This window comes from Psittacula echo (genome assembly GCF_963264785.1).
Source record: "Psittacula echo genome assembly, chromosome: 20".
In the NCBI taxonomy this organism is placed as follows: Eukaryota; Metazoa; Chordata; class Aves; order Psittaciformes; family Psittacidae; genus Psittacula; species Psittacula echo.
The window spans coordinates 3385975-3406119 of NC_137756.1; the positions used below are offsets into that span (position 1 = coordinate 3385975).

The 20145-nt window shown below is 44.6% G+C and overlaps 1 protein-coding gene across 1 annotated transcript in view; it reads right to left on the reverse strand.

Annotated features, from left to right (window-relative positions):
* Window positions 1–248: 248 nt before the first annotated feature.
* ABCA12 (ATP binding cassette subfamily A member 12) overlaps window positions 249–20145 on the reverse strand; it is a gene marked incomplete at both ends in the record, with an annotated part of 85662 nt that continues 65765 nt past the window's right edge. Inside the window, 18 exons of the mRNA XM_080632030.1 lie at window positions 249–368; window positions 1561–1698; window positions 2376–2481; window positions 2924–3016; window positions 3261–3364; window positions 4052–4186; window positions 4328–4472; window positions 5067–5176; window positions 6744–6954; window positions 7826–8094; window positions 9577–9736; window positions 10337–10452; window positions 12302–12479; window positions 12932–12986; window positions 16225–16330; window positions 17213–17300; window positions 18197–18324; window positions 19852–19945. Of these exons, the coding sequence (XP_080488156.1) occupies window positions 249–368; window positions 1561–1698; window positions 2376–2481; window positions 2924–3016; window positions 3261–3364; window positions 4052–4186; window positions 4328–4472; window positions 5067–5176; window positions 6744–6954; window positions 7826–8094; window positions 9577–9736; window positions 10337–10452; window positions 12302–12479; window positions 12932–12986; window positions 16225–16330; window positions 17213–17300; window positions 18197–18324; window positions 19852–19945 (2356 nt within the window). The remainder of the gene's footprint in view (window positions 369–1560; window positions 1699–2375; window positions 2482–2923; window positions 3017–3260; window positions 3365–4051; window positions 4187–4327; window positions 4473–5066; window positions 5177–6743; window positions 6955–7825; window positions 8095–9576; window positions 9737–10336; window positions 10453–12301; window positions 12480–12931; window positions 12987–16224; window positions 16331–17212; window positions 17301–18196; window positions 18325–19851; window positions 19946–20145) is intronic.

The following is a 20145-nucleotide window of genomic DNA, read 5'->3' on the forward strand; positions in this document are numbered from 1 at the left end:
ACAGGAACTGGGAGAAGGGAGAAAGAACCAGTGGAAAGACCAATCTGATTTGTAACCAAATGCCAGTCTTAAATGCCTACCATGTTCCTAGTAACAAAATAAGTGCATATCAAAAAGAAGTAGTACTTTAAGAAAATGGGACTTCTTAGCCCCACCATCCTAGAATCATAGAAAACAGGGCTGGAAGAACCCCAAGGGGTCATCAGGTCTTTTCCCCAGCTTCTATGATACCCTGTGGTTGGGTCCCTTCAGTAGATGGAGCTTATGGTGCTATTTTGGCTACTTGTGTCAGAGCTGCCCTCTGTCACATCAGGACCTGCATCCACACTGTCAGGATCCGCTTGATCTTTAGCAAAGTTGATGAAAACCTACAAGTTTAAAGGAAAACATTCAGTATGTGACAGCACAAAGAACTTGTAATAAGGATGAATATAAGAAAGGAAGGGCTGTTCATTGGACTGTGAGCCAATGGAGAGCATGGCCAGGAATGGATTCACACTGGATTTGAGAATTGCAAATGTTAGGCTTTTATTCGCTAATGTAAAGAAATGGCTGCATGCTCCTGTAGTGCCAAACAAACATCTGGGATGCGAAGGGAGACATTCCTGCACAAAACCTCTTTGTCCTGCAGCTCATGTTTCACCAGTATGAGTGAGGTAATACCTGTGAGGTGGCTCCTTTTGATCGCAGTGTAATACAGCTACATTATTACTTTATAAACCCATCTGTCTCTATATAATTGACATCCATGCAAGCACAACTGCATATGATATAGAAAGGTATGTATAATCACACCTAGCAGTCTTTGTTTGAACAGTATCTAATGAATACATAAAATACTCTCACTCGAACACTACCTGCCATCACATTTGCATATACCAAACTGTCCTCAGAACATGACTGGGGCTTCCTGTGCTGTGCTTGCCTGTTTCTCATAGCCACTGCCCCTTACTAAAACAATACTGAGGATCTCTCTTCAACCATTTGTAGAATTATAGGGCTGCAGTTTTGCTCCTCTCTCTGGGACAGACCTAAAATACCAGGCGCTGATACTCAACAGGATGATTTATTCTGGATAGTCCTTACAGCATCCGTGGTTTTCTACAAGTTTTTTATGCTAGTAGGAATGCTTTTTCCAAGAGAAATTGGAAGGAACTTAACCATGAAGCTGTTTGGAGTAATGCTAAATGAACTTACAACCCAAATACAAGAAAGAGTGAAATCAAGCAAATTTCCAGGGCCGGTGGAAAGCCTAGCCCTGGACTCAGGAGTAGTCCCTAATCCTGCCTTTCATCCACACCCACAAGGCTGTTGAAACCAGCAGTGGCAGAGGGAAAAACAGATCCTGCATGCTACAGGCAGCTTTTTCTGTGTGTTTTCATAGTGCCAGCACAGGTATCTGGAGGCAGTAGTACCGATAAAATATCCTCAGGAGCAATATAGATGGAAATCCCCTTCAAAATATAGTCTATTGTGTGCAGCAGCCCATTATGTGTAACCATCAGTCTGCTCCCCTGTTAACAGTGTTAAATGGATGGCCACACATCTTTAATTCCTTACCTCTTCTAATGTTGTTTGACTCACTGAGAAGTGCCTGATATTGAAGGCCTCTTTGCTGACTTCCAGGAGATCAAATATATTAGCTACCCCTCCTGCAGAGACTGGAACGTGATACTCCACCATGTTGAAATGCCGATCCTGTGGGAACAGGAGGTGGTGGAGTCAAGTTAAGAGGTTGCAGCCAAACAGATCTGATGGCTGTCTGGCTGAGACAAGCAAAGAGGAGCTAACCATGGGAGAATGAAGGGGCAGAGGGTGTGTTCTGTCCTTCTGGCTCCCAAAGTTGAGGAATATTGTTGTCCAGTATTGACCAGTGTTTCTTCATTGGGAGTTTTTGTGGTGTTTGTGGCTGGAAGATGAAAACTAAGCCCCAGGGCTGGAAGCCTAAGTGTAGCCATAGCATTTTCCAGCTAGAAGTCTGGGTTACGGACAGTGGATGGGATTTGTGACTTGGTTACTCTGGTTTTACAGTTACTCAGTTACTGGCAGCACCCAACCATCTCATTACCCACTGAATATGAAGTGAGTCTCAGTGCAGACCAGGCTTCAGTGAGACCATTCCTGGGGCAGAGCTGCTTTACAGGATCACTGCAGCTGTATGATTCAAGTTATTTAAGCCACCAAGGAACCTGGGTGCTCTAGCCCTTGGACAATGCTTCTGATAGCACTGGCAAGTGTGTGTGTATGAATATCTTACTCTCTGAGAGCACGGATCTATGTGCACAGTATGTTACAAGATTACTATCTTGCAAGGTGCTCTTGGTTAATTTTAAGGGATGGAGAGGACCTCTCCTAAGAGCATTTGTCCTGTTTACCTTCAGGCAGGTACTTGGAAAGTGCGACTTCATGAACTCTGTCAACATCTCAGTGCAAACTGTATTGCTATTTAAGTGCATCTTCACAGTGAATCCTCTTCCAAACCTAGGGGAAAGAGAAAATCACAATTAGCACAGTAGAAAAGAGAAAAAATCCTTTGAGAATGCTGCACAGTCTCCTTAGGGAAATCAAATCCAGGCTGAGTGCAGCTTGAATGGGGCCAGGGTTGTTAACCTGGAGAAAAACTTAGTAAGAAGCTGAGCTATTGTGATAACTAATAAAATTGAAGCTCAACCCTAACATGCATTTCAGATTTTCAGGAGTGAACAGATTACTTTAAGGAGCACATCTCTGGGAAGAAAAGCTGTGAGTTAGTAGAAAGTGCATTAGTTAACACAGAATTTCTATGGTGTAGTAAGAAACTTTAACCAGAAATTGATGGTATTTTGATGCCCTGTTAACAGAGGGCTCATGTTCTGAGCCCTCAAAGCTGGCAGTCAGTAACTGTTTGGTTTCAGTGCAAGTGAAATAGGTGCATTTTACTGACCTGCTCTTGATATGCTGAAGAGAGCCAATGCATTGAAAACTGCCATTCACCATAATAGCCAGCCTGGTACAGAGGGCTTCACATTCTTCCATGCTGAAAAAACAACCAAGAAATTCTAATCAGTCATTGAGAAGGTATAAAACCCAGTTATTTTAGTAATCAGAGAACATTACCCACTAAAGTGTTGTGGGTCTCTGTGGGCACTCACATTCAGCCACATCAAACCCCCAAACCTGTAAGATCTTGGTGCCCTGAAATCAGTGGGGAGCATGAAGGAGAGGTCTCTCCATACCTTCTGCACACACTGAAACTGGAGGCAGAGCCAAACCAGCCCTACCTGTGGGATGTGAGTATCACAGAGCATTTGTTCTGCACTTCCTCGCTGATGATTTTCCAAAGGTGACGTTTAGCATTTGGATCCATTCCAGAACTTGGTTCATCCTAGTGGGAAAGACAGGACTGAATGTAAATTTGCACTCAAAATCTGATCTTCCTAACACTTGTGGTCTTCTGAGGTTCATCATTAGTATTATTTTTGCTAGTACACTGGTACAGATCTGGGAGAAGGATTACCTTCAATTGCATTATGTATTTGACTGAGACACAGAATCATAGAATAGTTTGGGTTGGAAGGGACCTTAAAGCTCATCCAGCTCCAACCTCCTGCCATGGGCAGGGACACCTTCCACTAGAGCAGGTTGCTCCAAGCCCCTGTGTCCAACCTGGCCTTGAACACTGCCAGGGATGGGGCAGCCACAGCTTCTCTGGGCACCCTGTGCCAGCGCCTCAGCACCCTCACAGGGAAGAGCTTCTGCCTAAGAGCTCATCTCAGTCTCCCCTCTGGCAGGTTAAAGCCATTCCCCTTGGCTTGTCCCTACAGTCCCTTGTCCAAATTCTCTCTCCAGGTTTCTTGTAGCCCCTTTAGGCACTGGAGCTGCTCTAAGGTCTCCCTGGAGCCTTCTCTTCTGCAGGCTGAACCAGCCCAGCTCTCTCAGCCTGGCTCCAGAGCAGAGCTGCTCCATTCCTTGCAGCATCTGTGCCCACGGATGTTTTGCTAGACTGTCAAAGTCTTGCCCTGCCAGCCCAAAGATCTGCTCATCCTTCCTCCAACAAGACCCCATTTCTCACCAGCAGCAAAATTGATGGATTCCCAATGAGAGCCAGAGCAGTTGACAATTTTCTGTTGGTACCATAACTGCACATAGAGGTGACTCTGTCTTTGTAGGGCATCAGATTCAGCCGGTGGAGAAGCTGGAGTACAACCTATGAGAACAAGAGTACTGCTTTCACACCAATGTCCAGGCATAAATTACCACATTCGTACCTATTGAAAGACTAATTAAATCAATGTAAAAGCTCTCAATAACTGGAAGATGCTTTAAGTCAACCCCCAGTGTTACTCACTCCTTTGATATCTCTCTCTGGGATGCCATGAAGCCTAGCATAGTAATACATGTGTTCTTCCACAGTCAGCAAGTCATCCAAGGCATCTTCTTGAGGACAGTAGCCAAAGAGTGACCAGTGTGCCTCACTAATGTCATTCAAGGACCTGTGTAAGGAAATTGGCAAGTCATTTTAAATACACTGAATTGCCAATGCACTCTAGAATCAGCCAGGAGAGAGAAAACCCCTTTATTCTGCTTCCTACTCCCTTCCCCAGCCCTTGAAGGAAAATGCTATGAATCTGCAGACCTTCAACTTTTAGGCCCTCAGTTCCACTAAGGAAGAATTAGACTTGTGATGTCTGTTAGACATGATGTCTAGTAAACAGCTCTCCAATTACCAGCACTTCAGATGGCACAGCTACCACCAATTCTACTCCTCTTGAAGAGCATTTTGAGATGAAGTCTTACTGGTCTCCAGATACTAGCTCAGAAGTGGGATCACACTCAGCTGAGGCTCTGAGTCTGATCCCATTTGCAGTGGAATGAAGTGGAAGAAACACCACTGAGAACAGCAGAGGTACAACAGCCAAATGCAGACCCCGAGGGAAGCAAACACGCAATCTTCAAAGGATGAAATTCCCTGCATTATTTATTTGTGCTCCATTTTGAATGGTTTGTTTCAGACTTTTACATTTCTTTTGCCATCCAGCCTTAAAAACTGGATCACACGCCTTCCCCAGAAACCACATCCTCCATACCCAGAATGATCCTGGACCCGCAACCTTCCGCTGGATGCTCCAATATCACCTGTCAGCATCTTAAAGATGGTTGTCTTGCCAGCTCCATTTACACCAAGCAAGCCAAAGCACTGGGAGGGGGGAGAGAAAAGTAGAAATGAAACCACACTGTATTTATAATGCAGAAATACTGCTCCGAGATGACTGCTCAGTGCATCTTGTCTCTTCTTTACCCTGGACCCTGGAGAAGATGAACTGCAGGAGAGGCAGAGGTACCCAGAGTGCATGAACGTTATAATGGAGGTTGGTTGTGGTGCAATATACTGCAGCTTACATTAGGACCGATTGTTTAATATGGTGAAAAATCAGAGATGTATCTCTAAGAGAGTCATTCCTTTCACTGCAAGATACATTTCTGCAGCAAGCTCATCCGACAGGCCAAATCCTCATCATCTCATTTGTGCAAAGCCTCCCATTGACAGGAACAGAGCTATTTTTAGGAATGAGGTGAGTGAGGTTTGTGCTGTCATTCATAAAACCTTAATGCAACACAAGATTTTTGTCAAATAATCTCCCTAATGCACTACATTAATAAGATTAAGAACTGGCTTCCTGTAGTGCAGTTCAGTTTCTCATGCGAAAATCTATGTTTTATTGCTAAGGTTGGAGATATACAGTTGTGTGCTGCATAAGCAATCACCATTGTGCTGATAATTACTGTTATTTTCATGTCATTAGTACAGACCAGATGATATGAAAACTCTCATGTGCTGGGCTTACTGCAGATGCACAGCATCGAACCAAGGCTTTTGCCCACCTTGGGGTCCATGCAGGGACAGTATCTGTGCACAGTCTGCAGTGCAGAGCCGCAGCCTCTGTTTGACAATGGGGATTGGCACCCTAAACCCCACCAGCATCAGGGTGACTTTTTCAAGAAGGAAAAAATCCTTTGCCATAAAGATGAGCACCACAGTCTCCACGGCCGTCCTCCTGCCCAGCATCCTGTGTGCTTTCATCTCAGTGGGATCCAGGTAATTAAAAGAAATCAGGTACAAAGGATTAATTCCAAGCTTCCCAACAACAGCCTGAGGTAGAATCTGGTCTCCACTTTCCTCCGGATCTCGAGAGAGCTCTGTGTGCTTCCTTCTTTTCTCATGAGTCAGAACTGCACTGACATGGCCAACGAATGTTTTTTCCTTAGAGTTAGTTTTAAGCCCTGATTCATGGAAATGGGTGTTCAGCTGCAGTGATTTGTCTTTCCCTGATGGGAAAATACACGCAGATAACCCTGACTCACTGTCTCACATGCAGTTTAGATGAATAATTGCACCTGGACAAATTCTGCTGCCCTCATTTACCATATGCTAATCCCCAGTGATGCCCCAGGCTGTGTTAGGTGCTGTGCAAACAGCAAGCAGGCACTTTGCTCTGAATACAGCTCTATCACTGTCCCACCCACTTTTTGTCTTTCTAGGGCCTTCATACTGTTACTCATGTCCCAAATCCACCAGGAGCCTTTCAGCACTACCGTAACGCCTAGAATCCATGAAGAAGGAAGAGGTCAGAGCAGAACAAGCCATTATAGTTGTTCTGGGACAGCAGCAAGGACAAGGTCAGAAGATAACTGTTGGACTGTGGATGGGTTCCAGTTTTCCTTCCCAGGGTGGAAGATGCCAGCAGCCTTTTTCTGTTGCTTACCTCCCCAGCAGGAATGCCAAGGCTGATGTTTTTCACAGCTGTGATGCGCTTGTGAGGAAGGTGGTAGATCTTTGTGAGGTTCTGGAGCTGCACTACATCAAAGTCAGCTTTGCCAGACTCCACCCGGTTCCTCTCTGCCTGGACATCCCCGTCTTCTTCAGCTGCAGGTGGCAGAAGGGATGCTTTGCCATGTACTCTATCAAACAGGAACCTATGGCAAGGGAAGAGAGGGGACCTTAACCTCTGGCAAGCAGACAGCAGTGGGCCTACGTGCTTGGGATAGATCCTAAGGTCCTGTGAGATCCTAGAGCATGTAAAAGAATACTCAAACATACAGACAGTTTCTATTCTCTCTTGGTATTTGCTCCATTGAGGGAATTAAAACCACCAGAATTCATTTTCATCCCACTTTTTTCCTTTCTCAGCAAATACTCTGGATGGAGCAGGCCCTGCCTCGTGGACACACTCATAACGCAGGTGACAAGACTGTTCTCACTCCCGCCTGTGTGCACCCAAGCCAGAGGGGACGGGGAGGTTCTAACAGAGCTGGTTGTCAATGGACTGACTGCTCCTACACAACGCCAGGTCTGAGTCTGCTCCCACACATGCAGCTTGGCTTTCCTAAGGGAAACCAAATGCAGGAGGTAGTCTCAGTCCTCTGGAGGCCTTTGGGAGTCTTGCAAAGGAATTCCCACAAAGCCGCTTAGAACAGGCTAAGCCTCAACATTCAGGACTATGGGCAGAAAGTGCCTAATGTTGAGTCAAGCCAGGGATGTACCAAATGTTTGCCTCTCTTCTCTATCAGAACATCTGCCCACTAAACCCACAGCCCTGAAGCAAGGGCTGTAGTCTAAGCCAGGAAGGACTACCAAGACACTCCAGTAACCTACACCTCTATTAGTCAATACACTAATTACTGGTAGGTGCTGGGACTGCTGCCAGAGAAAACTTGCTCCATGTTTGCAAAGTGTCTTGGAAATTTATGGGCTTTGTAACTGACAATGATGGTGTGAGAGCCCAGAATTAAACCACTGAGCACCGGCTTGGTCTATTTTCATTGCAAGACTCCAGATGTTACTTACTCTAGTATGTTGTTCCAGAGCCTCTGAATCATCCTGTCATGGACTGTAAGACGAATGGCAAAAAAAACAGTGCCCTGGATAAACATGGCAAGCAGCTTGGATGTGGTCTTGTCCAGCTCAAAGGTTTTGTCAGGGTAGTCTACTCCATAGGCTTTTAAGAAGCCCAGCAGCGCCTGATCCTGCGACAGTTCAATCAAGCCATAGCCGAAGCAAAATTGTGGGAATAGCAGGAACACATGCCTCAAGTTTTCAGCGAGATCATGCAAGCCCTGAAAACAACAACAAAAAGCAGCACAGTCAGTCACTGCTTTTCTTCTTGGAATAAATTCATAGGTTTTACCGTGGGATTGAAGAGTAACAATTACATTGGGATTTGCTTGTGTCTCGGAGCAGAGAGAAATTGAGAGCAAAGAGCTCTGGAGACGGCTCGTTTCACAGGCGCAAGGTCAGAAAAGTCAACGGGCAGCTCGGAGGTTGTGATCACCCATAGTAAAGAGCAGCCAGTTCCCTGCAGACTCCCTCACTGCTGCTGCAGCTGCTCACCTTATGCATGCAGCAGCCCCGTATCCACCCATTAACCAGAGATGAATCCTGCCACTGAGCTGCACTGTGCCTCCTAAAACTACACAGCTGCCGTAGCAGCTTACTCCCCTGGAGCACTGTCCTAGCTGCTTCCCTTGTCTTTCATAGACATAGAAGGGCTTTTCTAGCTGATTAATGGCAAAACAGCCCAGTGCAGAGCCTCACACTTATGAACCCTCGTACATAGAGATTTGGTGTGTTTCTAGCAGAAGAAAGCATTAGCTCACACAGCAAAGAGGAGAGGCAGTAAATTAGCATGGAAAGAAACTGACTCCCTGCCACTGAGGCACAGAGGGCTAAAAGATGATCAGAATTGCACATCCCTGAAATCCAGAAGGTTGCTAAAGAAGCACTATCCAGCTAGAGAGGAAAATCAACCCAGCTATTGTTTTATGAAGTGACTGCCCTTCATAAAAGAAGAACTCTAAATGGAAGGTGTACATTGTATCACAGTGATTCCCAGGGATATCTCAGTTTAAAAGAAGGCTTTACTTTAGGGAATCATCACTGCCTCTGAGTCATTTGTAGTCCTTGCAGGGAGAAGGTGATTGCATTACAGATCTAGATGACAGATAGCTAGTGGTAGGCTTTATGCAGCACGTCAGACTCAGGGCCGTGACATCTAGTTGTCATTCTCCACAGTTCGTGCTGCAAGAAGTTCTTCCCTGTGAGGGTGCTGAGGCGCTGGCCCAGGGTGCCCAGAGAAGCTGTGGCTGCCCCATCCCTGGCAGTGTTCAAGGCCAGGTTGGACACAGGGGCTTGGAGCAAGCTGCTCCAGTGGAAGGTGTCCCTGCCTGTGGCAGGGGTTGGAACTGGATGAGCTTTAAGGTCACTTCCAACCCAAGCCATTCTCTGGTTATCAAACATTTACATGCACCTCCTGCTCTTCTCTGCACAGGCAGTTTTCTACCTCTCTTTTTGTATTCTTCCCTTTGTCACCACCATCTCCTTCTTTGCAGGGAGTGCAGATTTACACACAAGCAAGATTCATATTTGAGACATGTCCTGTCTTTAGGGAGCCCCATTAAGTCCTGCAACTAGTATCCTCTCTTTGGTCTACCTTAGATATCTGGAAACCAATTAGGTACTACGGACATGATCAAAGCCACCAAACTCAACAAGAGCCTCCTGTTGCTTTACCAAGGGTTGAGTGTTAGTATGGCTCCTACCTGGTCCGTGGCCTTTTCCTGGGAGATCAGAAATACAACTGAATGAGTAATAATGGTGTTGATGCCAAAGAACAAATTGACGCAGACGTAAACGATAAAGGCCATGCCTGTTTCTTTGAAAAACCCAGCCAGCAGGTACATCCATGAGAACGTTGAGTATCTATAAATTGCCAACAGTGCAGAGAATACTACAGTGATTGAAAGCAAACAACTAAAGACATCAGACAGTGTAATAGTTCTGTTCTAACACATGACTAACCTACATAACTTACATAAGGAACTTAAAGAAGGACAAATGGCTTTGTATCTGTTAGAATGTGGAGAATTTTATGATAGATACTTTGAACATGGAGCCCTGACTGAAAGCAGACTGGGCCTCGAGGACTCAAAGCCACGGAGACAGCTTTGCCAGGTTTCCCCGAATTGTGATGCTGATTTGATTTCCCCTCTCTGATTTTGAAATGCTTCTATTATCTTGAACTCTGCGAGAGTTCAGTAAGCATCTGCTTACAGCTTGGCCTGTCACTGTGACCCTGCATGTTTAAATACCTTCCCCTAGAGTTTGCTTTAAATAAAGCAGGCGTGACAACAGTAGTTTAGCTCACTGCTCCTAAAAGGAGCAGCTAGTCATCATATGTAAAGTGTACACTGAAGAAAAAAGCCCACGTATTCCTCCCTTGGATCTCAAATTGCAGCAGCCTGCAATACCCAGTTCCTCACTCTGTGCAATGATATCAAAGTAACTAAGCTCCACACTTACCCAAACAGTAACAGCAGCAGAAATACTGCCAGTAAGTTACTGTTGTTGCAGAAAGCTGGTATCTGGAAGGATGAAATAACTCCTATTGAGAGTCCAACAGGGATCATAAACAGTACCTGCAAAATGATATTAAAAGCATGGTATGTCAGGATGACAGTTCTTAAACATTTTCTTAGAACTATGCGGAAGCAACAACGCCAGGTCTGAATCTGCTCCCATAAGTGCGGCTTGTCTTTTCTAAGGGGGAAACCAAATGCAGGTGGGGTCTCAGTCCTCCTGAAGCTTTTGGGAGTCTTGCAAATGAATTCCCACAAAACCAGTTTGCACAGGCTGAGATTTAACAGTCAGGGCTGTGGGCAGAAAGTGCCTAAACAAAGGTTGTGAATGAAGAATATCCCTTTGGGGTTTCTGTTAGCCTTGCAGTCAGACCACTTCACTGTGCCCTGTAAATCTAGTCTTTCTAATGCTGAATCAAGCCAGGGACCCACCAAATGTCTGCCTTAAGAGATTCCTCTGTTCCCCAGCCTTGGGATTTAACAGAATTTACTGCCAGGGATTCACTGCAAAATACCAAGTTGCTGAGAGCACTGGATTAGTTTCAGCCCAGTGAATACTGGTTGCGGCTGGGGCTCTGGGGATTCTTCCACAGGCTGATTTACAAATATGCAGTGCTGAGCACACACAGGCCTGCCCCATCCTCACCCTTGCTCCGCAAAGCCAGGCTGCAGCCACACTGCCTTCAGACCCATTTCAAGCCCTTTGTGCAAGGCAGGAGATATTTGTGCTGTTGCCTTATCAAAGCAGCTCCTATAAGCAGGCAGTTTAGGCTACTTTGTGGTGAGCACTGTATCTGCCAACTTTGTTAGTGTGCATCGGTGTTACCATACACCTAGAAGCTTAAGCTGTGCTCTGCCGAAAGATTTGAGGCTCATGTTCCCCAAGGGATTTCAGCCCTTAGCCCTCACTGCATCAAAGGGGGCTGGTCACCCAAATGCCCTTGAAGATTTCATATTTTTAGGAACTGGTGATATCACCAGGATTTTAGGCACTAGCAGAACTGCATCAATAGAAATGTGTCAGGTATGTAGAGCTGATCACCATTACAGCATAGCTGGCAATGCCAAAGCTCATGAGCAGACACAGTCTGCACTTGCAGATCCCTATGTGAGGCTTTAACATTGTGCACCAAAGGTAATTCATAAGACACAAAGCACTATAGTCTACAGACTGTGCATATTTACCCTCTTAGCCCCGCGATGCTTTCCAGCAGTGCTGTTAACCCTCTTTACCATAAAGAAACTTAACTTCAGGGAGAACAAGGGCATGCCTATGCATGTAATGCAGCACAGTGCTGGGGAGCTCAACTGCCTATAGGAACAAGGTGGTAAATCTATGCAGCACAGTGCAGCACCATAGAAAGGAATTAGGTCAGGTCTTCGAAAGCATATAGCTGTATTGGTAGCTTTCCTTGACTTTAAACCCTTTAAAGACAGCATTCAACCCAGCAATGGATTTTTGCCCAACAGGAGAGTGTCAGCTGTGAAATGTCACACCCTGTACTCCCAGGGTTTCCAGAATGGCTGTAGCCTCAAGCTCCAAAGCCTTACCGAGATGTGTAAAGCCTGCATGACAACTAATCCAGCCCCGCAAGCTAACTAAAAAGCAGCTCGCTGCTTGCATGTTAAAACTGAAATGAAGCTCTGGCCTGTGGTGCGTTGCTCTCATATAAATGTGCTGAATGTTTTGCATACACTCCAGAGAGAAAGAATGCCTTCACTTAGCAAAATCCAGTGTTGCAGTTCACATTTAATAGTCTTCAGTGCCTTGGAGAACAATTACTACATAACACTCTCGGTAGTAATAATATTAAGAAGTCTAGGCAACTAACTTTAAATAAAGCACTTTTTTTCCCCCCCCTGCTGAGTAATGCTACTCTTGGTGCATTTAGGAATGTGAATTATTTACCAGATCATAAACGAAGTTAGTCACCCAATAGCTTGTCATCCCAATGCCTGAAATATGCTGCAGTTGTTTGGCTTTGGTTTGATGTTCTTTTACCATGTAGAGCACAAAGCTTGCCGTTGTGATAGAGTAGCCAACCAAAACAGACATTGAAACTATGATGTCAAGTAAGCTGTTGAGCCTGGGGATAAAGAGGAGAAAGATGTGATTCCAAGTGGCAGATTTCTGTCATTGCAGAGGCATTGTTTAAAGCTCAGAAGCAAAGCTGATGTTAATTATGCTCAGCAAAAAGGTCTGACAGCACTGAGTCATAACACTGTGCCAGAGCCTTGAGTGGAAAGGCCAAAAGGAAAATTATGTCATTATTAATATTGTGCCAAAGCACAAAAATGTGCGATGCCGTAACTGTGACCTCCCCATCTATGTGGGATCCTGCAAAGAAACCCTAGCAGGAATCAGCAGCTCTGAAGGCAAACAGGATGATATTCATGCATAGAGGGAATGAAGAGGAGGAAGAGAGCAGTTTCACCATTTAGAAAAGGATATTCAGTAATTTAGGCTGGTTTTTAGTTTCTAAGAAGCTGGTTTGCTCCTTTAGAAGCTAAACAATTCAGGCCACATGAACCTTCTTACATTACTTGTTCTTGACTCTGTCCTCCAGGATATGGGTGAGCTGATAAGAAAATACCTACAAAAACAAAAAGAAGAGAAATAGAAGATGTGGGTACTTAAAGCTTCCTTCACCAGTTCCTGATAAGATGGTAACACCTAAAACTGCGTAGAGAAGAAAAGCAGATCAAAAGTTAGGTTTTGCTCTGTCATCTTGGTGTGATCTTGGGCAAAATTGTGAGCATGTTGGTTTTTCCTATGACTTCACTACAGATTCAAGCCCTAGGTCCTGTTTCTGCATCTATCTGGCTGATAGTAGGTTCAGTGAGAGCACTCCCACACCTGAAATCAGGCACTTGCTTGTAGGTCTGTGTATTTTAGGTTAGATTCTTCAACACTGACGCATCCAAAACTGAGGAATATGTTTCATTTTAAAGTTGCTGTTTGGTGATCCCACTTCATTTGTTCTTTTATCATCAGAAAGAAATCATTCCTATTGCCTTCCTCCACATCTATTACCTTCCTGTGACATACATCTTTCTCAATACAGGCACCTGTTGAGATGTCCAAAGGAACTAGCAAAAATCTAGTTACTACATTTGGAAGCCCCATGTGATGTTTTCCAAAAGGATCCCTTAAAAATGGGTTTGTGCCTATAGAAACAAAATGTGGAACGTGGTGGGCTCTGAAGGGCCAGTTCCATCCTCCAGTGAAGATTTCTGCCTTGGTCTCTAGCACCTGAGAAAGGGTTTAGGCTAAGATGTTTATGTGCTTAAAGACAAGGTTCTCTATCCATATTTAGGCAGCTAAGGAAACGCCACAGTTCTCAGGGAGCGTGGGATGACCTCTAGCTGCTATTAAATCCAGAGAGATGTGCTTGAACATGCCACCTCTAAAATTCAAGATCCTACAGTCGTGTGCCTGACTTTCCACAGTTATATAGGGAAGAACTCTTCTGGGATATTTTCCCTAAGAATGAGCACTCTGACGTGGGGACCAGAAAGGAGGAGACTGAGGGCTTAGCTGCCCAAATGGCATACTGAGCAAATGAATGTGAAGGGGAAGGTTTCACAGGAAATACATCTTGGAGGGGGAAAAAACCCCAAACCTCAGTCTTGTCATCAGTGAGAGAAATGGAATTAAAATCTTGGGCTGCTGATAAAGCCACTCAAATAGCCAGGAAATGTTTCCCTTCTCTAAAAGAGAGAGAGAGAAAGACAAATACCATCTGTCTAATCTGTTAATACTTCCCTATAAAGCCATTTTCCTTTACTGAAGCTTAGGCCAGAAGTCAAAATTTCAATTTCAATGCTTTCTCTTCTTCGTTGGTTGGGATTGAGAGAAGAGAAAGCACGATATACAAAAGTCAAAAGCTATTACGACTTGCTTAGTGACACGGTAAAAAGCTTTTCCTATTTTATTTCTTTAAATCTATGCAGTCTAAGTCAAACCTCTAAAGTGGGACTGGCACCTCTTTCAAACTGCTGAAATGACAACGTAGTTTTATCTGGCCATTTCAATGGTTCTTAAACCGTCATTTATTTGTCACAACAACAAATAGATTTAGCTATCAGGAACACGCCGCACAGAACGTCTGTTCAATTGTATTTCAGACTGGATTTACTCTACCCCAGGGGAGCCATCCTCATCCATTCATTTTATTTTCCCCATTCGATGGCTTGAATCATTAGAGGGAAGTGGGGAATTATCTGTCTGGTCATTTACTACTAAGCATTTCTTTCCAACAACACAAAAGCAGTAGGACAGATGGAATAAAAAACTGTTGCTATTCTTTCCCACTGATAATTGTTATTTTGCTGGTATAAAACTTTCTCTGTGAAAACTTGGACTGTTCACACAAACTTCTTGCCTTTCCTCTCACTACGGCATGTGTTGGGAATACAGAGGCAGGGCAAGAAGCTTCACTGCTTAATAATTCACGTGCTCTGGGATGTTCCTGCAGCTGGAAGTGCCCGGCTCAGGTCTTCTCACTCTGCACCTGGGCAGGGGCTGCAGCTTTGTGATATGCCGTTGCAGTGCACAGCAAAGAGCTCGAACCTTCTGACCCAGAGGGCATGAGACAAATCAAAAAGGCATGAGCCAGTGGGCATTTTAGGATGGTGGTGAGGACAAGGCACTGGTTTCACTTGTTGTCAGCTGAGCTTGTTGCAAGGGGAGTTTGTGTGCATTGGTATGTGGAGGTGGAAAGAGAGACATGCTGTTTCGACTTGTAATCAGCATTCTGCTGTTTCTTTAATTCGTGGCATGATACTCAGCTTCAGACCAAGATGCCTTTTCCATTACAGTTCGATTCAGACACACCAGTGAGGAACAGTCTTATGCGCAAAGAGACACTGTCACCTATTTCGATTCAGACACACCAGTGAGGAACAGTCTTATGCGCAAAGAGACACTGTCACCTATTTCACTGTCACCTGGAACAGCAGGCCTCTGAGGTGAAGGGTGCTAGGCATGACCAGGACATGGCTGGGAGGGCACCATTCGTCAAAGAAAATCAATTGCTACTCTTGTCGGATCCCATAAATATCTGTAAAAAGTTTCTCAAAATGGCATCAACATAAATCTTTCTCTTCTGCCTGCACCCCTCCCAGCTCTAGAGACAGGCATACATACACAGACTTGTTTGTGTGCCCATGCTGCACCCTTAACGTAGGCTAAACTCTAAGCAGTAAGACAGAGTGTCCTGGTTTATCAGCAGGAATTCGGGTTGCTGCATTACATTACTGAGGAGAAGATAAGGAAACTGATAACCCCAAACGGGGTACTGATGTTTCTGGAATCTGTGTATGGTGTGTGTCAGAGGAAAAAAATAGCTGAAAATTATGTTTCTCACTTAATCTCACTCTCATTCAAACACAAACATACACATGCCCACACATCCTGAGTTGCTCTCAGCAAAAGGGTGACATATTAAAATTCACTAACCTAAACCACCCCCAGAGATGACCTAAAGTAGCCTTTCTATGCATAACTAATGGGCACCTCCCAAGAGACAGCTATTTCAGTACCATGATGAGAGGCAATAAATCAAGTAGCAACACTCATTTTCTGGATGAAGGAAGTGTTTTACATAGGAGCTGGGGTCCTTCCTTGTCCAGCTCCTGTGAGCCTTTGACAAAGACAAATGAAATATGTGATTTATTCATTTTCTCAGTTCTGTTTTTAAAGGAATTGCATAACTGGGAATAAAAAATGGCCTGATAGACGTCAAGCAAAGTGCTGTCATCAATTTCAAAGAACCATGATATTCCCCCCCAAAGGGGAGAAATTACCTGCTCATGTAAAGGGACACTTACCATATCTGGAAGTCTCATTTTTTGGCAAGTTAGCTCGAAGAATGAAGTTGTTCAAGCTGTTGAGATAGGCTGGAAGGCTGTGATAGCCTTCGGGGTTGTACCACACCTGCACACATTGCGAAATCAAAACAATTTGGAGGATAAATTGTTACTGATAACATTTTGGGTTGTTCTGCTTGCACTAATGAATCATTGCATGGTTGTTATGTAAAGTCATAAGCTCTACAAGTTAAAGTCCAATGATTAAACCACATCAAGTACTGAATGAGTATGAAAGCACATTTCACTTTCAGCACAAGCAGTCCCATCAGCTTCATTTGCCTTCTGGGAGAGCAGGAAGAAGCACTAGCTGGATATTTGACATAAAGTGTACAGAAACTTGGCTTCTGCTCAGATCTGATGAAGATCAGCAGTGGGGACTTCCCTAAGAAGTCTAAGCAGTCAAATGTCCAACACCCCTTGAAAGCCAGGAGGGAAAAGGTTGCCAGTCATCACTTTCTCAACCCCTTCTGATAACTTTTCTTGCCTACTCTGCAATAAACCCTGAGAACTGAGGGGGAAAATCAGAATACGGGACGTGCACTTTGGGGGGATTTACTGTCACCCACTTGAGGCACACTCAGGTTGGAGGCGTAAGTTACCTAGCAAAGGACAGAGCTTAGGCTATTAAGGTTAGTGGCTTAAACATAGCTGACAACATCCACCTTTGTATATCCCCAAGTCCTGCATGCTCAGCGATCTCATTCTCCTTGCCCAAGGAGAGCAAGGACCGGAGTCTGCCCTGCTTCCAATGCTATGAAGGTTTCCAGGTGTTAAATCTGACATGTGATAAGCAAATAGCTATAGCTTTCAGATCTAAGATGAAGCTGTAAGAGGTGAAAACATCTGCTCTCATGAGCTCTATCTTCTGAAACATCCCTTAACCTGACATCACTTCTCCTGCGTCTCATACATCCCAAGCTAGGATGAGCAGACAGAGGTTAGTTACCTTAGTCAGTGTTCTGTTGGGAGGCACTGGCCTGATATCAAACTGGAGATCTGTTGTCAAAGGCAGCCCGAAGCTCCAGCCACCATACCTGAATGAAAACCAGAAGGAAATGCATTGCTACCCTCACTCAAAAGCTTTAATCCCTTTGGTTGGTGCATGCTAGCACGCCACTGTCACCCCAGTTAATTCAAGCTTAACTGAAAAGAACTTAACCCAATATGTAGTGTGTGGCCAAGCCAACACTGCTGCAACAGCCGGTATTTTTGGGAGGGGGAAAAGGGAAAGAGAAACTCAACAGCACTATCACAAAACTGTGCTGAAAGCCTCCATTTGAGAAACATTTTGGAGCTGTGTGGCCTCTTAACCCTACCTCACTGGAATAAGATGACAGCTGCCAGAAGACAATCAGCTCAGTTTACATCAATGGCAGATGAACATATTCCTTGACAACCTTAACAACAGGCTATTTTTGCCCCAAGACATGCTGTGCAGCTGTGTTGCAGAGTCCAGACACACTAATAGCTCTAACAGCCCCATGGTGCAAGAAAATGTTCAGCCCCTAATTTCACTGGAACAGATGCACTTGTTTAAGTGAAACACACACTGGGGCTCTTCAGAGAATCAAACTTGGAGGAACTTCTCTCCCCAGGGTTTACTTCATGACAGGCTGTGTCAGATTTTCCTTTTTAAGCATTTCTGAGTCAGACAAAGCCTTGTCTGCAGATTCAGCCATCAACATACCAGGTGATTGACACATTATCTCTAGGCTATCTCTGCTGTGATCAAGCAGACCACTTGCTCGAACCTTTTTATCTTCAACTCCGGAATTGCAGGACATTTTACCTCCTTTCACCAGATTCACAGAGACCATCAGCAGAGAGGCCCTTCTAAACCCCTACTGCACTGTCACCTCTTCAAGCACAGTGCGTATGATACAAATGAGAGGCTGCTCCCAATGCAGTTCAGAGGAGATCTATGCTGTACCGTTTCTGCAGGAAGTCTTTGGTGGTTGCCAGAATGTAGGTCTCCACATTGTGTCCTGTGAGGTTATAAAGTGTCCGTGTGGAGAAGGTCCTTCTGTGAGGGGGAGTGTAGTTCGTTTGTGGACATGTCTGAGTGGAGACAAAGGAGCAAAACCATTAATGTCTGTGTTAACTGAAAACTAGTATACCAGGACAACATTGAGAGCAGGCAATGACAACATTGCTACTGATTCTTACAGAAGCTGATGCTTCACAAATCAGGGTGTAAAGACACACAGCATACATCCCTGCATGCAGTCCTGAACATATTTAGTGCAGTGCTTAAAAACAACCTTTCCTTAAATCTACACTTCAGTTCTACTGACATCAGAGAGACCTTGAGATGTGCTTCATGCTACGTAGGAAGATTTTTGCTGAATTAAGGCTGATCCTACTTAGCAGAGCATCAGTGACTGCACAGACAACTGCAGAGGGCAAAACAACTCACAGAGCAGAAAACTCTGTGGTGGCCTCAAACTCTCATCTTGCATTTCACAGCAGTTACATTCCACATTTTTGCTTTACTGTCAGTCATTGGGAATGTTTTCCCAAGCTTCAGAGAAGCCTTGAATATATAATTTAACAAGCTGAGGGTAGTCACATCAACTGCTTCCTAAGGTTGAAGTGTCCTACCAGACAGCATGCTGCCTGCTTCTTTCAGCTCATCCATAAAAAAAACCCTGGCCTCCCCCATTGTATTTCTGTTCATAACTTTGCATCAGAATACAAAAAAACAGCTTTCTTCATACTGAGGGACACCTGCACAGGCACAGCCTGCTAGAGGTGAGAATCAGCTCTGAACATTATCCTGACTTCCCAGACTAATGGTGCCAATACTTTGAATAATGTGAAAGCAAGCGTATGTCCTGAAAACCACATAAAATAGATGCATTTTAAGGAACGACTAAGAGCATTCAAGTAAGTACATGCTTATGTTACAAATGGCATCGTGCTGCGCCATAAGTCTGATTTCTTACTGGAAAAAAAGCTGAAAACAGATGTTAGAGCACTGGAGGGAAGAGAGCTCAGCTTCAAACTGGACTGTGAAAGTGTAACACCCTTGGGGCAGAATATGCCTTTTCCCCATATGCATGTGAAGATACTAAGCCCAGCAGTGCTCATATATGGTTCTCTATGTACCACCATAACACCAATATTAATCATCACTATTTATAATAAGGAACAGAGTAAAAGCTGATGGATTTAGACTTTGCATGAAGTTAAATTCTGAAGAGCAAACAGCAGTAATAGCTGTGCTTTCATATAATGACAGTACTTGTATAAGATGAAATTTTCCCCTTGAATACATGTTCACCTCTGCTAAATGGGACAATCATACAACATTCAAAAGCACTGTTAAACCTTTTCCCACCATGGGGAGCAAGACATCTATATTGGCATGCAAATCTCTTGAGGATGCTCTTTCCTTTCCTGTCCCCAAACCAGCGCACACACTGGTTATCCGATGTACAAAATCAACAGGCCAAAAAGAGACAGGAGGAATTTGAACACCGAGTTCTCCTTAGTGTCATGCCTGCCCACAAAACCACTCCCAACTTATAAAGGCCTCACAAGTATCCCCCCAAACCTCCTCAGTTTTGGGTTTATTGAAATTACCTGGATGCCATCTGTGCAGTTGCAGGCAGAATACTCAGTTCTCTGGTCTCCACTGCTAATCCACGGGCCAAGCATGTCCTCCTTTAAACACTGCCTGAAAATGAACACATTGCCCTCTGAGATTCTCTGCGCTCAGGTCTGCAAACGATGCTAATTGCTGTCATGTTTAATGACAGCAAAGATGGCATTGAGTAGCTTCAGCAAAGAAGCAGACCTTGTCAGCTCTGGGTGCTTCAGGGAACACCCATCCTCCTGCTGCCTTCAGTGCCTCTCAGCAGAGAGACCCCACTACTG